At 31.3% G+C, this 16,842-nt stretch overlaps 2 protein-coding genes across 2 annotated transcripts; one reads left to right on the forward strand and one right to left on the reverse strand.

The window, feature by feature from the left end:
- Positions 1–127: 127 nt before the first annotated feature.
- Positions 128–11,976, forward strand: TRIADDRAFT_25672 (uncharacterized protein; the record flags this gene model as incomplete). The annotated part of the gene is made up of 28 exons (XM_002112546.1): positions 128–269; positions 347–408; positions 498–562; positions 649–770; positions 872–972; positions 1,141–1,199; positions 1,285–1,409; positions 1,535–1,672; positions 1,808–1,944; positions 7,462–7,579; positions 7,669–7,771; positions 7,874–7,989; positions 8,071–8,183; positions 8,316–8,456; positions 8,536–8,655; positions 8,734–8,787; positions 8,885–8,983; positions 9,125–9,197; positions 9,279–9,373; positions 9,476–9,623; positions 9,842–9,970; positions 10,116–10,178; positions 10,287–10,442; positions 10,603–10,782; positions 10,888–10,986; positions 11,081–11,283; positions 11,409–11,560; positions 11,889–11,976. Coding segments are annotated over 28 exons (3,201 nt in total), but the record flags the coding sequence as incomplete, so codon positions are not given.
- Positions 11,977–13,275: 1,299 nt separating this feature from the next.
- TRIADDRAFT_56747 (expressed hypothetical protein) lies at positions 13,276–15,554 on the reverse strand (the record flags this gene model as incomplete). Its single annotated transcript, XM_002112987.1, has 3 exons — positions 13,276–13,932; positions 14,493–14,588; positions 15,543–15,554. 3 exons carry the CDS (start codon positions 15,552–15,554, stop codon positions 13,276–13,278), a joined length of 765 nt encoding a protein of 254 aa, XP_002113023.1.
- Positions 15,555–16,842: the final 1,288 nt, after the last annotated feature.

Here is a 16,842-nt window from a genome sequence, read left to right on the forward strand (position 1 = left end):
AGATATTGCCGCAGAGTCTATTGCATCACAAACGGTGACTAACAGTTCAGTAGTTGAAGCTTCTACGGACGTTGCTTTCGCTATCTCTAGCGTTGACAATAAAAGCAATTATAATAAGCCTATTGATGTTACTGATTTAATGGAGAGCTCTATGGGCAACTGCGTTGGTATCATACAAGAGGCCATGGTTGATTTTTATCCTTACTTATCTCGTACATTTGTTGGCTCTAACGGCCAAGATCTTCTACGAGAAGGTTTCTACTCTAATTGTGAATAGTTATCGTTCGATTGTTCAATGAGAACCGTAAATTTAATATAAAATGATTGTATTTGTGATTATCATCAGGTATATATTCCTTGAAAAGTGGCAAACCAGTAGTAGAGCTGATAATGCTCCTTTCCTCTCAGGTTTCGTTTTGCAGTTTGATTTGTTAAAGTTAATGTTATTGCTCGTCTGTCGAACGTATTCAGATAATAAATGTGCTTACTATATATAGGAATGGCAAATCGCTCTTCAAAAATATTTTGGTGCGGCGTTTATTGAATTAATTAACGAGGGACGGTATGAACGAGTATTTACATTTTATTAAATTCGTCATAGATATTTGGTAGAAATTATTTGTGATTGAATTTCGTATATTTTCATAGAATAATATCTCACTCCGTTCGTGATCAAATTATGTCGTTGGCTAAAGAAGCAAAAGTGATATTAGATGATCGTCTATCTGATGAATTTACGAAACGAGAAGCTTTTGAGGTATATAGAAAATGTCTCTAATGTATCTGCTTGCAATTATGTAAATGTTCAATTCGGCTGTTGTTTTAGTAATGCTGATATGCTTGTATAAATGATCGTAGATAATATCTAGAGATACAGTTAAAGAACTCATTACTGAAGCTCAGCAGTACGATCGAATGCTTGTCTCTATTAAGAAACGTCATCGAGATGTTGGTGAATACTTATGGAAAAAGGTTACTTAAATTGGGAATATTTCCGGACTAACTATGATACTTTGTTTTCAGTATTCAGCACTTTATGACTTTTATAAACCTGCTAGACTTGACTTTGCTACTCCTACCAATTACTGCATACTATCTAAGTGAAATTAAAATATCAATTATTTATGTTTGAAAATACAGATCTATGATTCTCTGACGAATGAACTTGGAGTATGGAAAGGAGATAAGAAGGCTGAAAAGTAAGCCAAATTTAAAATTTTGCATTCTAATTTCAGGAATATATCTAACGGAATCTTTTATGACGCTGTATTTTTCATGTATTAGTGCTATTAGATACTTATGTCTGGATAGATGGGAAGACACGAAGAGAAGGCGCTTTAGATTAGTTCCGAATCCGTTTGGATCTTCACATCCTGGGGCCACGCTTGAGTCTCATCTGCGAGATATGGGTAATGTCAACTGATTCTGCTATGAACATTTTTTGTACATTTGTTATCTTGTACGCTAAAATTTTACTATCTATTAGGCCAAGACTCTAATGAGAAGGCGTCCAACATTTCTTATGCTCTGAGAGCTCGACAGCTATTTAGAACCAGGGCAAAAATATCGGCTTCAAGTGATACCGATGACGAATCCAACAGATCATTCGATATTCCTGATGACAATAATGCAGAATTCGTGTCTTCTCCTGAGTTAGATTTTGGATTAGGAGGTACAACGAAAATAAAAATCAGTTAACCGTTATTATAGTTATTTTTTAGTTATAAAATACTATTTATGAGGAAAATTAACTAAATAAACATTAGAGATATTCTTCTTCATCATGTGATACTTTAATAATATTTAGGACCTATAGTCTGCGCTGTGGAATGTAGTATGCTCGCACCGGGTGTAGTCCTACCAGGCAATTTAACGTTAACTACTTCAACGCTATACTTTACTGTTGATGACGATAACGTGGAAACCAAAAGTATTGACCCTCAGGTAAGATTAATCCCTTAATCATAATAAGCATATGATGAGCTTGTACTAACAAATATGCACATTACAACTTGTTGCATTTAAAATTAATTAAATATAATTGAGAGTATTTAGACAGCTAATTCCTTTATTTAAGTTACGCATATTAAAAAGCATATCTACAGAAAGTTAATAATCAAGTACTTTCTGCAAATCGCTCATATACGATAGATTATAAGAAATTACGTTCAGAACTTCCCTGTTGCGCAAGCTATCACGTATATAGTATTACGGTACTTTTTATTGCTGCGCTGCTCTTAATTGTTGTATCTTAATACCGGCTGCCGTTCATGTGAATTAAATTGTAAACTAAGTGTCATAGTTTGCAGATAGTTTTAACAATGTAAGGAGATCCTTTATGACAGAATTTTAATTTCTCATCCATGGCAACATATGTAGTCTCTATAGCTTGAATAGTAATGAAGTGCCCAAGTACTTTTAAATACGATATGATTGTAATTAATGCAAATTAAAAGAAACAACAATGGCTGATTTCATTACCATAACAATGAAATAATAACGGAACTTCTAATGTATCCATGGATTATCTATAATTTACTTTTTTACCTATTCGATCAAATACAAATTATAGTGTCAGAATCAAAGTATTAATGATTATTTTACCGTAGTAAGCTAACAATACCGTTAATAATATAAAATATGAATAATTTTTACAACGTCAAAAACAATTATTTTCTTGGTCGGTGACACATATCTATAAAAATCAAGTGATAGTCTAGTAGAGACAAAAAACGTTGGCCTACGCGACATACTATTGTCATGAACATCATGTCACAACAACAACTGTCTGGCCATCATTTGTTCCTAAACGTAACATTTAGACGTATGTCTGTGATGGCCATAATATGTGTTGTTGATAGCGTGGGAAATGCAACCCTATTACTTTCGGATAGTGCGCAGTGAAGGATTTTTTGGCGGATTATTATTCAAGGAAGTCTTAAGGATAATATTTGACTTAAAAATTAGTTACGACAACCCAAATAATGATAACAGAAAAGGGGTGTAGTTACCCTAAACGGTTAATGAAGGTCTTCACTATAAATTTTATTTAAAGTATTACTGTACTATCGGAATGTGTCCATTAGAATCAGAGATAGAAAACACGTAAAATGCTGAATTAAAGATTTAATGAAAGTTGTTTAGTGATGATAATAAATTAATAAATAAATAATTATTACGCAAATTGATTGATAAGGATTAAACGCATAAACAGTTTGGATACATACAATCAGGTTATATTTACGTATAGCATAAAATTTCGATTGGACCCTTGCTGGTACGTGATTTAGTTGATAAATAGTGATAATTTGTTACCCGGGGATCTGGTGTATTGGTTAAATAATATAGTTAATAAATTATAGTAGTAATATGTAAATACATTTGTATCAGGTTAGAATCAGAAAATTCCATTCAATATATATGATATGATATTGTATGTAAATGTATATTTATCATTTGGAGCATACGCGTATGTGAATAGGTCAATTAATAATATTCGAATTAGCATAAATTGAGAGTATACGCCGAATATAGTTATACGTATAGTTAATATCACCGTCATTATTACATAGGTTATGTTCGTATTTGTATATGTATTTATTAGTATGGATAGGATAGTTTTGATAATTAATATTAGTACATTTTAAGTTTTAATGGATTCTTGATTAATTTGGTGTAGTTGATCTGGGTTAGTAATGATTTGTCTTGTAATACGCCAAGCCTGTTTAGTTGCTATATCTAATACTGCTGTTGGCCATCCCTCCAGTAAATTAATTTTAGGAATAAAGTAATGTGGGCAGCATCGGCTTTGTAGACAGGAAACAAGCTGTAAAAATATTCCTTTGAGTCGATCTTGAATACAATCTGGCATCCATTCATGTTCAAATGGATGCTTCTCGCACTCATAAAGCAGGATAGTTTTCATGTGATAATTTTGTAACGGTTGGCCAGGCAATTTTAAATGTGTATCTCTCAAATAATTTAAAATAGTTAAACACAGTCGTCTACATCCTCTTTCTAATAATTTATCTTCAATCTCCATGAATGAGATGCACCATGCTTCGCTCTCATTACTTGATAATGTAGTATGTTTTTCTTGTGTACCATTGGCTAGTAAATGAAATCCAATTTCGCGTACTTGATAGACCATATCTGGACACGGCCACAGAGCATACATATGTGGCCATGTCGAAGCACAACGCGGCCAGATACCACAGCACATAAACGCTAGTGTAATTTCAATAATATATTCATGATTAATACTGAGGATAACGGAACCAGCGTCTTCAATAACAGTCACCGTATCATCCAATTTAGCTTGTATGATTGCTTTAGTCACCAAGTTATGAAACTTATTTCTTAATTTTTTAGCCGACAGATAGCCCGATGCTGTAATAAATTCTGTCCACAACGATGTTGATCTTTTTCTTTCATCACTGAGTTTGAGAAATGCATAACCTGGTAGACTACCACTGTCGATAAAATTTAAAACACCCATATGATTTAAAAATAGTTTAGCCAAGAATCGCTTGCTCGAGATGACTTCTAAGCATTCATATTGATTTTCTAATTTAACAAATGATGAGATAAATCGAGCATCTTGGGCTTCGACTTCTTGGAGAATTTTCTTGGTTATTGGGAATACGGTTTTAACAGATGTGGTCAACTCGTTACTGTATTGAGCTAGATAATTATGTCTAGGATAGTAAAATGCTGGTGAAGTATCCTTCAATATTGCATCCGCCATGGTAGAGCTGTTAAACTTGGAATTAAGTAGCTGCATGTTGATCACCGTTAATTAAGTTAGCGTTAGAAGAACAAATATATTCCACACGCATATACGACACAAGTAGAAATAATCTTAACCTACATCTATCGACGATATTTATGTTCAAGAATTATATATTACTTCTGATTAAAATGCCAATGGCCAATCGCCTTATGGCCATTTTGTTGACATTGTCATTAAGTTATATTGTTCTTGGGGGCTTTTGTTTAATTGGAACAATATACGATGAAGAAGATTTAGTTTACCATATTTATCTTTCAAGTTAACGATTTGTTTCTCTTTACTTGGCTTATGTATTCTTTCACTACTGTTTAAGAATAGCAAACAAGGTTCTTGAGGGATTAGATTGGATACTGTTTAAACTTATAAACGTAGATGGAGAGAAATTGAGTCATAGATGTTCAACTGGCTGACCATTTAACTTGATTAATAATAATTAAATTGACTGAGCTAGTTTAAGGTTGAAGTGCATTCATCAGACTTTTTATGAAGTTCCTGTAACTTGGAATTCGAAAGGAGGTAATTGGGAAACGATTTTGACATGTAATCATTTCGAAATCTAATGATTTTTTTATTAGTTTTTCTCTACCATCCTAAAGAAATGCATTTCCTTACTTATTTTGAATATACAAGAAACAATTAGATTACTTAGATGCTATTGATGACTTCTTATTATATTCAGATATTATGACTACTAGTGCAGATTATTATTCATTGCCTTAGGCGCAGTTAAGTTAAATAATAAAATCCAACTGAATGATAATCGGTTATATCGTTGATGTTAAGAAAAAGGTTATTAATATTGGTTTGATGGGTTCAGCTACATTTTACTTTTTATGTCAGAGTGAAATAAATCTAGTGCAATTCCACACTATGTTTTTATCAATCGTTATAGTCCAATTTGCTTACTTCAACAGAATGGTCTACTATGATCAAAACGACAACGAAAAGTAAAAATATAGTTCTGCTCTAAATATGACATTAGCATGCGAATAGAAAATGATTCTATTCACGAACTCATCGTGTCGATTGTCCACTTGACATAATCGGTTTAATCAGTGTCATCTATTTTATTTATATAATTTATAATTCAATTACTAACATGTCATTTACGCCTTCTATCACATCTAAACAATAATTAAGTTCTTTTATTATATCATTATGCTATTGATGTTAATTTTATTAGCATTTATAGGGTCCACTATTACATTTAAGGCTATATTATTTCGGTTGGCAATGGTCGTGGTTATACTGTTCAAATAGATGGACTGTTACTTTATTACAAGATAATATTATGTTATTCTTCTTAAGAGAATTAATACATTGTTGCACCGTATTTTAATTTTATTACCTGACAATTGCTATCGCTCGATCTTAATTAGTAAGAGTAATATTTGAAAATTATGCATTTGCATATCATTTGGTAAGGTCAACTGAGTGCGGAAGTCTGTTGGCTATCACGTAGTTCCGTTGAATTTTGATAACCATTATAGCCGCAGTCATTTTTTTACTTTTCATCAATCAGTTGTTATGAACATCAAAGGAAAAAGATGATTTTTACAGTAGTCGTTTATAATTTACTGTAAATTATGACTTCACTATTTCTTTGCCTTTTATCTGTGATTTCATTACCTGCGAATACAATTAACGATTGTTTAAGATTTCTATTTTTAGTTACTATTAATTGAAAGGAAAAATTAGCATTGTATTAATGTTAGCATTATATGGACTTTCTAGGTCATTATGACAGTAAACCGTTGTGTTCTTTGATATTTGACACATAGTCATAAGTTCTAAGAATAATTGATGGCATATTTGTACTATACAGATCATGAATTAGAATTTGAAAGATTTTTTGACGCAAAGATTCCATGTCAGTCAAATATTATTCTTTTGATTGATGAACTGATAATTTGACGTCATAATAGTACGAATCTTGAGTATTAAAATCAAATTATCCAACCATTCTTATGTTAATATTAATATGGAAGAAAAAGCTCCTCTGACTAATTTATTGTTTCATAAGCATTCAGATAATGCTTTAATAATATATTTACACCAAGGGTAAGTACCAGTGTAGAGTGCGGTTGTAGTTTGAGTATCATTTACGCGTGTATTTATAATTTATTCACGTTTCGATAAATTAAATTATATCTTGCATGGGACTAGAAATGTATAAACACGTTGGACAATGTTTAATCAAATAGTACATGCCTGATAATATTTCGGTTTAAGCAGGCAACAATGTATGGATTACATCATTTATACTTGAATTTTATGCTTTTACACAATGCAATTGTACATTGCTTACATTTCGAGAATAGGTGAAAAAATATTATTAAAAATCGATTTCAAGCTATTGTTTCATTGGTAGCTTGATTAAATTGGGCATGGTCGCTAATATGATATAGCGACATAAAAGTTGTTTAATGCCATCATTAGATAGATTAATAATCATAAGCAATACATATTACTTACTTTTTTGGTTTTGATCGTTCTACTGAAATTTGCCTTTCCGTATATGACAACAAATTAGATGTAATAAACGTATTGTAAGCGATGAGAAATTATTTCATTAACTAATTATCATAACTTTTAAATAGAACGCGGTCAATAATTCGATTTTAATCTTGTTTAATGGACAATGTATCAAAATTTATTCTTGACTTCAGGTTCTAGTTTATGTCAATGACATTCATGGGAGATGGAGTTTTGATAAAATCCGTGCTGTTTATAGTCGTCGTTATCTATTGCAGAACTGCGCTATTGAAATATTTCTCGCAAACAGAAGTATGGTTTCATTCATGCAATTTATTGCTCTTAGCTGTTAATCATATTACTTCATAAGTAACGTCATATAATTATAAAAAACCTTTTAGGATCGGTTATGTTCAAATTTGCTGATAGCCAAACAGTTAAAAAGGTAATTAACAATTTACCATCAATTGGTATTGGAAAAATTTATGGTGCGCCCCGAGCCAGGTTAGAAATGACAAAAGTATTCATAATGACGGTGTGAATCGTGAATAGTTAATTATTTTGATTGGTTCTGTCGGTTAAAATGTCTTATTATGCTCCTTTTAGGGCAACAAGCACGTTAATTCCAAGTCGACTTGTTCGTAAATGCAATATGACGCAGAAATGGATCAATGAAGAAATAAGCAACTTTGAATATATTATGTTCTTGAACACTATTGCAGGTAGAACATTTATAATTCAAAATTTTAATTCCGGTTGTCGTCAATTGAATATTGCATATTATAATGGTGTTAACCCTTTAGGTAGAACTTATAATGACTTAAATCAATATCCCATATTTCCCTGGATATTAACAAATTACAAAGCGAATGAAATTGATTTAAATGATCCTGCTAACTATCGGGACTTATCTAAGGTAAAATAATTGTAATTAGCTGTTAAGCTTGGCGACGTACGATAATGTCCAATTATGCATTTATTAATGTCGATGTACCATGTGAATTTAACGACATATTCTATATCTTATTTTGTAATGGCTTCATAAAAGCCTGTTGGAGCATTAGATCCGCATAGGCGTAATAAGTTTAAGAATAGATATGAATCATGGCAAGATGATGAAATTCCAGCTTTTCACTATGGCACACATTATTCAACGGCAGGATTCGTCTTAGCTTTTTGCTTACGCATGGTAAGCTTTATTAAAGGCATGATTTTTCACCAAGTGAATCATTAATCCTAGCAATCATTGTTGATATTAACATTTACAGGAGCCATTTTCAACGCTATTTATAAACATGCAAGGAAATAAATTTGATTCACCAGATCGTTGCTTTAGTTCTGTTGCTCAAGCCTGGGAGAATTGCCAGCAAGATACAGCAGATGTTAAGGTACTTCATAGGGAGCTTTAAAAATTACTTCCGCATTTAACGCTAATTAACATAAACTATTCTTGTTTAAAACCTTAGGAGTTAATCCCAGAACTATTTTATCAGCCGGACATTTTATTGAACAACAATAAGGTACATATTGACAGGTTCATGATAGCAAAATCTGTTCATATTTGAATGAAATTAGCGTAGAGAATTTAAAGACTAGTAACAGTAAATGCATTTTCAGTTTGATCTAGGAATTACAAGTGAGGATGAAATCGTTAATCATGTTAAACTACCACCTTGGGCTAAATCTTGTCATGATTTTATTGAAATTCACAGGATGGTATGTGTCATAAAGCTTATTGTATTTTTATTTAATAATTATTTGTATAGTTTAATTCCTTTTTACATGACCCATTAATTGACTTGTCATATACAACTGTTTACAATAATAAGTAATTATTTTATAATACGTTGCTGTTAGGCCCTAGAATCAAAATATGTCTCACAACACTTGCATGAATGGATTGATTTAATATTTGGTTATAAACAAAGAGGTGCAATTGTTATCATGGCTACCATATGCAATATATCTTCTTAATTATTATAATTAACATTTAGAACTTGATGTTACTTAGGTCTTGAAGCAATTTCGTCAATGAACGTGTTTTATTACTTGACTTATGAGGGAAATTGCGATCTTCAGGCAATACAAGATCCCGTGATGAGAGCGGTATTTAGTCATAAGATAATTATTTTGGTGCAATTGTTTTTGAACCAATTCGTGAAGTTTTTTATTGGATCCGTTAAGTATAAATTTTTTACATAAATACAGGGAATTGAGCAGCAAATAAGAAATTTTGGACAAACTCCATCGCAACTGTTCATGGAACCTCATCCACCACGTCAAATGAAGGTAATAGTGACCTTCACTCTTGTTGTTTATTTCAAAAAAGTGTTTAATATCATAAGTATGAAAACGGGTTTATCATGGCACATACTTTTATTTTTACAGTCTCAATCTAAGGATTACATAGACAGAGGTAATTATACAAGATATGATTTCCTAATAATTATCATTATTGATACGCATCCAGGCTAAATTATTGTCTTTGACCCAATCATAACTTAAAAGACATACAAGCAATTTAAAATTTTATTTCATGATATTTTCATATTTTAGAAATTACAATGAATTTAGTAGTTACGAACAATGTTCCGATAGCCTATGTGAAGAGTTGTACCCAGTCTTCTTCCATGTCCGCTTCAGTGATTACTATTAGTTACAATCAAGTTTATGCCGTTAACAAATGGATGATGTCGACCAGTGGTATAATTAATTATAGGATTCTAAAATATTTATTGCATTTATAGATATATCTTGAAATAGGAGTACCTACGTTGTTATACTAACAATAATTCTATCGGTACTATGACTTTCTAGGTGGTGGGATTGAAATCGATCCAGCGCTAAGTAAATAATAATACATTATCTCTTTTACCTGCTACGAAGTTAATTTTTAATATAAAAAACTACAGTCTTACTTTTTTCAAAACAAAACTATGAAATAATTAACTGTCTAGAAAAAATTCAATATTAAAAGCTATTTCTTTATTTTTATTAACGCTTAAATAAATAACATTAGCTACACCAAGTGGCCTAGCGCAGCGACGTTTAGGAGAACCTATGGATCAATCTGTTACGCCATCAACACATTGCTTCTGTTGTATTTGTGAGAATCGATTTATTTTGGCTTGTGGATATTGGGATAAAAGTTTTAAGTGCTTTTCGACAGAAACCGGTAATTTATATGCAATAATGCAGTTTCATGATATTAGAATTTGCTATAGTTCTTGCTCTACCATCGTAAAACTAATTATAATGACATTTAGAATAATCATAGTGAAACATTATTCCAGGATTGAAACGGTATATCAATGTATTTTATTCGAAAAATATAGGTAAATTGACTCAAAGTATATTTGGGCATTGGGATGTTGTTACATGCTTATCTAGTACGGTAGATATTCAATCCGATAACAATGACTTAATAATCGTATCGGGATCGAGAGATGCTACAATTTTGGTTTGGTCTTGGAATGGACGTCGCGAGAGAATTGTTGGGGAAAATAATGTTATTGGTAAACTTAAAATAATTTTAATTCATCTACCACTTGTATGAATATCTTTGATTTCTGTCTTGATGCTCAGTTGCTAATCTGGTATGTATTGGCATTCGCTAGGAGACGCTGGTGCACCTAGAGCTATTGTAACTGGCCATGAAAATGGAGTTGTTTGCGTTGAATGCAATGGAGAATTAGGATTAATTGCCAGTGGATCAATAGGTAATTTCTTTTGAGAATAATGAAATATCCGTAAATACTTCATTAGTCATCGAAGCTACTGCTATAAATTGTTCTCCATCTAATTATAATATAGGCGGGCCATGTTTGATACATACATTATCTGGTGAATTGTTACACGTGATGTCCGTACCCTTGTATTGCCAGCGACCATTCCAAATTTGCATTTCTGATCATGGCACGATTGCTGTCAATTTCACTGATAATAAGGGTTACTTAATAGTTTTTACCGCTAATGGTAAACTTTTATATGAACGGGAACTGGAGGAACGAATACTAGTACGTATTCAAATTAGCAAAATTTTTTGCTTGATGTGTATTGGGCTATTAATCAATAAATATTTTAAGGAAACTACTAATTATTAGAATGACCTAGGATGATTGTTATATTGTGTTCTCGTTAGGCTATGAAATTAAGTAGCGATGGCAAATTTATCATTGCTGGTGGATTCCGAAAGTGCATCGAAATTTGGCAGTTGCGTAATTTACGTTTGTGTCATTCAATGACTAACTGTGATAGTAGCGTTCGAGCTATTGATTTATCCCACGATGAAAGGTGAATTAATCGTTATAAATATTTATAGTTTAAGATGCTGCTATAGAAGAGTGTATCGCTACTGGTGTTATTGTAATGTGACATAAACACCTGTTCTACTGCATATATATCGATACGGAATAATTAACTGATAATTAAAAGGAAATGGAATTAATTCATTCGCTATACTCAGTGTGCATTCCTTGAGATTTTGATCATCAGATATTTGGCAGACTTGTGATTATCATACTTTTAGCATTCTTATTTGATACTGATCTTAAATTAACGCTAAGAAGGATGCAAAAATTTTGCGATAACTAAGTTCAATTTTTATGGTAATGGTAATTAGGTTCGTAGTTGCAGGATTGGCAAGTGGAGGATTAATTGCACAAAGTATCAACTTATCCAAATGGTCAAGTAGCTGTTTTTATTCGTAGACGGTTTATACGAACAAAAAATGGTTGGAGGCAATTTATTTTAGATATTATTAATATTTTTAATAATAAAATTATTTACAGTTAAATGTATTTATATTCTGGACAATTATGGTATGGTATATGTTTGTTAACCATTTTTATAGTAAGACGGAATGATATAGGAATTCGTGATAACGCTCCAACGTTTGCATTACAATTTATTCAGAGTACTTGAATAATTTTGTTATGTCATATTATGAATGCTAGTTTAATATTTTATATTGTACATACTCTGCTATATATTAAAACTACTGTGTAAAGGCAAGATATAGATGACAGATAATTAGTAATTGGCATATATTTCAGGCCTTTAAGGGTATTAATACAACTATGTAATGAATGAATTATTTTATACAAATCCAATGAAGAAAAATGGATTTGCAACTGCTTAGTATTAGAATTTTATAAATTTAGATTTATAATACAGCATCTAGGTTTATTTTACGGTTGCAGCTGTTTAATTTGTGTAGTAATATTATTCTATAGAGTCTCACTATAAAATGAACTGATTTAACCTGCTTATGGAACAACAGGTTTGAATACTCAAAGTTGACTTATAGCACTGCTGAGCGATTGTAAGAAGTTTTAAATTATCTTTTTTCGTATACTTAGGCATACGAGATTTTCAAGAATAAATTCTTTATCTTAAAAAAGACTTTGATGTAGCTAATGTGTTATACTGTTTTGATAAACCCCCTCTTCTATGACTGATTACTTTACAATATCTACTCTGTATCAGCTGTAGACACGCTTAAAATAAAATATAACTAAACATTAAGGTGCTCCATGTAGTATAAAAATTGAATTTTATTCATAATTGCAAACAAATGATTAAATTGCACTGCAGATTAGATTATAAAGATGAAAGAAATAAAAACAGGAATAAATTATAGCCTTCAAAGTCCTATGTATTCAAGCGATGATACTATATGTTATTCCGAAACTAAATTTACTAAAATACTCACGCTATATGAGTTGATAAGCACAAAAAATTTTAAAAGTATAAATTTAAAAAAGTAATGACAGGAAATAAATCGTTAGGTCCAAAAAACGTTTAATTGGCATTACTTAATACATATCAAAATATTATATGCGTGTTTCATTCAATTAATTATGGAGGATTGAACTGATTACCATGAAATCATAAAATTAAATTAAACGACTAGAACTACAGAACCAATGACTAAATTTCAGACTAACTTTCCATTATTAGCAATCTATTAAATCGTGATACTGAAAGGAAAGACAAGAATTTCCTTATTAAGAGATTAACAATCGCACCAATCCGGCTATGAATAACAGGATTGTCGCTGAAAGGAATTGAGCTGAGCGTCCACTTCCTGAATCGTATCTTCCGAGTAATTTAGCGACTCGGTCGGTATCATCTGTGATTAATCTTTGTAATCCCCAACCAATCATTTGGTTAATTAGGGTATCACTAGCTTTCAGTTCCTTTTCTGATAGTGTCATTTTGTAAATGGTCCAAGCACCTGCGCTAACTTTATTGCCGTAATATTTTTCCAGCCCTTGTAGACTGCTTTCTTTCATCAATCGACTATACATATTATAATCGATATCGAAGAAAGCTCCTTGATAGGTTTTCAAGACAGCGCCTGTCATGAGTAAATACTCGGTAAAATTAGGCCCGTTGGGCAGAACTCGTAGACATTTGGATAAATCAGGTAAGCCACCATATTCTTTTTTTGCGTCATAATCTTGATCAAATTCACCAAGGTAAAAGAATGTACCAACAACAAGATTAGGGTTTAATTTTTTAACGGCTGCGGTTGTAAAAGCATCAAATGAGTTGACAAAAACTTTCTTTTCCATATTATACTTGGCGATCATGTCAACTACTGCTTTAGCAACAGCCTCTGCGTTTTGTTTACGATTCGCATCTCGTCTAGTTGATTTAATCTAGTGAACAGAATAGAGAAAAGGATTGATAAAGATGAAAAATATTAATGAAATGAAGTAGTAAAAAATTTTCTGCAATATACGCGTATAAACTTATATCAAGGTGAAAAGAGATGATAAAGTAAATGTTAGAATATTAACAAGAATTGCCTATAACGGTGTAATTGTACATAGAAATATACCGTGCAATTGCAGATATTTTAATTGCAAATGAACTGGGATTGGTATATCTATTACTTTATGATAATATTCTGTTTTAATTAAAATGGCTAAAGTAATTATTAGAAAGAATAAAAATGCTAACTAACATTTCATATTGCTCAAAACTGTCCACTGTCGCATTTATGTGTGCTTATAAATTAGAATATAATTGTCCATTTCAAAATACTGTAATACTACATCATGAATTCTATAATCTAAATAGGTTAAAACATTAAAGGAAATTATGGGAAGGAAACAAATACAGCTTTATTACATAGTGCAGATAGAAAGTCATCATGATCCTCTATGAAATCGTCTTGATATTTTAATGTCTAATTAGTAACGATGGTATAACTAACTTCAGTATAAATTAGATAGTCTTTATCTTGGAACATTTCATAGATATCTTCTAGCAATGGAATTGGACGTTCTTTGTCGAATTTAAAGATCTTTCCCTCTATAAATGGATAATATATATATATATTAAGAAGATATCGATGATAGGGTTACCTCAAATGATCGATTATATAAAGCATAGGTAAAACCTGTGATTATAAAGGCTCAGTTTTGTTTAAGATAGGATTAAGACGAGAGACACTATGAAATTAAACTGGCTACGATAAAGATATAAAGTAAATATAGTATTATGTACATTATTTATCTATTTCAGGAGTTCTTACCTAGAAAATTTATTCTATTACTATATGTTAAGGAAATACCGGAACTAATTAGTTAAAATTATTAAATATTTATCGGTGAGAAATCAAAAGATAATAAAGGATAATTTATGCAATTAATAGTGAGTGTAAGCTATGAAGAGACGCTTTAAAAAAAGTACTGGAATAACTATAGAAAATAGAAGATTAATATCAATCGCCTCAACTATCTAATGCAAACGTTCTCTCCTCTAAATGGGTCAATTTATCGTGCATTATGACACTGATATTCAATTGTTGCGACATTTAAAAATTATTACCTAGATAAAGTATATAAAAATTATGTTGTGATTGCCTGCGGATATGTATAGTGTTATAAAAATAGGTAATTATAATTGTAAGGTAAAACTAGATAAGAAAACATTAAATATCAATATGAAATATTATAAAAATTTAATATTAATATGGAATCGCTCTGTACTTTTAATGTGGATATGTAAACATTGACTATCTGAAATAGCACAGCCTAGACCATAGCTGTAAATATAGTTAGCGAAGTTCACGTATCATGATGGCATGTTGTATTATTAGTTGAGGTATACAAGCACAAGTGTAGGGAAGTAACGCCAAGTCATATTGATACAAAGCTGTAAGGATGTCTAATAATTAGTGAGTACATGATGATTCGGTCAACTGGAGTGCATACTGTACTGAACTTGGTGTAACTAAGTGTTGTAGTCCATGTTGGCGTACCTGACTGCTCATAATAAGTACACTTATTTAGACTCGTCCTACGTACGACATAAAGTAGGGACCTAGCGTAATAGCGCAAGCTATTACAACCAGTTGTGAATAAAGGGAACCAATTTAAAAGGTACTTTTAGAGCAACTACGAGTAAAATAATAATATAGATACATAACACCAACACAGATGAAAAGAGAAACGGAGGCAGTTTATATAATTACCGGAAGTTGAAAATAGTTATAGAAACATAAATCAATTTCGATAACTTCTATCGTCAAATTCAATAGATATTTCTGTAAGTAGAGGATTTTCACATTATTAATCTAGATGCCCATACTAAAGTTGGTGATAATTAAAATAGTCAACGAGTGAAAAAGGTAGTCTATCATACCGTCTTAAGTGGAAAATTGGGAAACCGAGTTATCAAAGAAATTCCGTGAGAAAAAAATTAAAGATACCGTAATCAATTTTAGCTTATAGAAACAATTTGGGTTCTGCTTTTTTATTTAATTAATTTACGGATCTTTCTCTACATGAATAGATTCATCTATCACTGATTTGAAATACGGATGTTCACGCTAATAGTATTTTGAATTATCGAGGCTACAAAATATAAAAAAAAATTGGGTATGGCCGCTTTAATAACAGCTTAAGTGAATATTTGAGTACTGAGACGAGAAGCTATAAGGATAAGTTAGTGAAAGGCTTCGTAGAAATAGAAATACAAATTTAATTAATTCTTTCATCATCAAGTTTTATAGATACTTTATCTAAAGCTGATTGAAGACCAATTTATATAAAGTTGATATTGGCGTTTATAAATCTAAAGATGTGTAATCAACAAGCCGATAATTATGATCATTCAAAGTTTATCTCTATAGCATTTCTGACGAAATATTCAGTAGAGAATATAGACTGAAGTAAGTGAAAGAAATATCAAAGGGAAATATAATAACTCCAGTTGGAATACAATGATTATTCAAATTGTAGTCGTCTATTTTAATGACGATAACATTTATATTTCATCTTGTGAAGGATATCAACGCACGCCGTTTAACATTCATTGAAAATCGAAAATATTTAATTTAGATCAATACTAGATTACGTGATTGCCTTGTCCTAATAAATATCACGTAATTGATTGATTAGCTTGACGTGGTGGCATATGCAAGAAGATATGATTGGAACGTTTAATGATTGAGTGACATTAAAGTGAAGCTGGATTATATGGCATCTTGTCACCTCATCACTATCTCGATTGATAGATGGATGGAAACGAAATTTCGAAAGGGGTGTAAAAATCTATTT

The sequence above is a fragment of the Trichoplax adhaerens genome, genomic scaffold, assembly GCF_000150275.1.
Source record: "Trichoplax adhaerens TRIADscaffold_5 genomic scaffold, whole genome shotgun sequence".
NCBI lineage: Eukaryota > Metazoa > Placozoa > Uniplacotomia > Trichoplacea > Trichoplacidae > Trichoplax > Trichoplax adhaerens.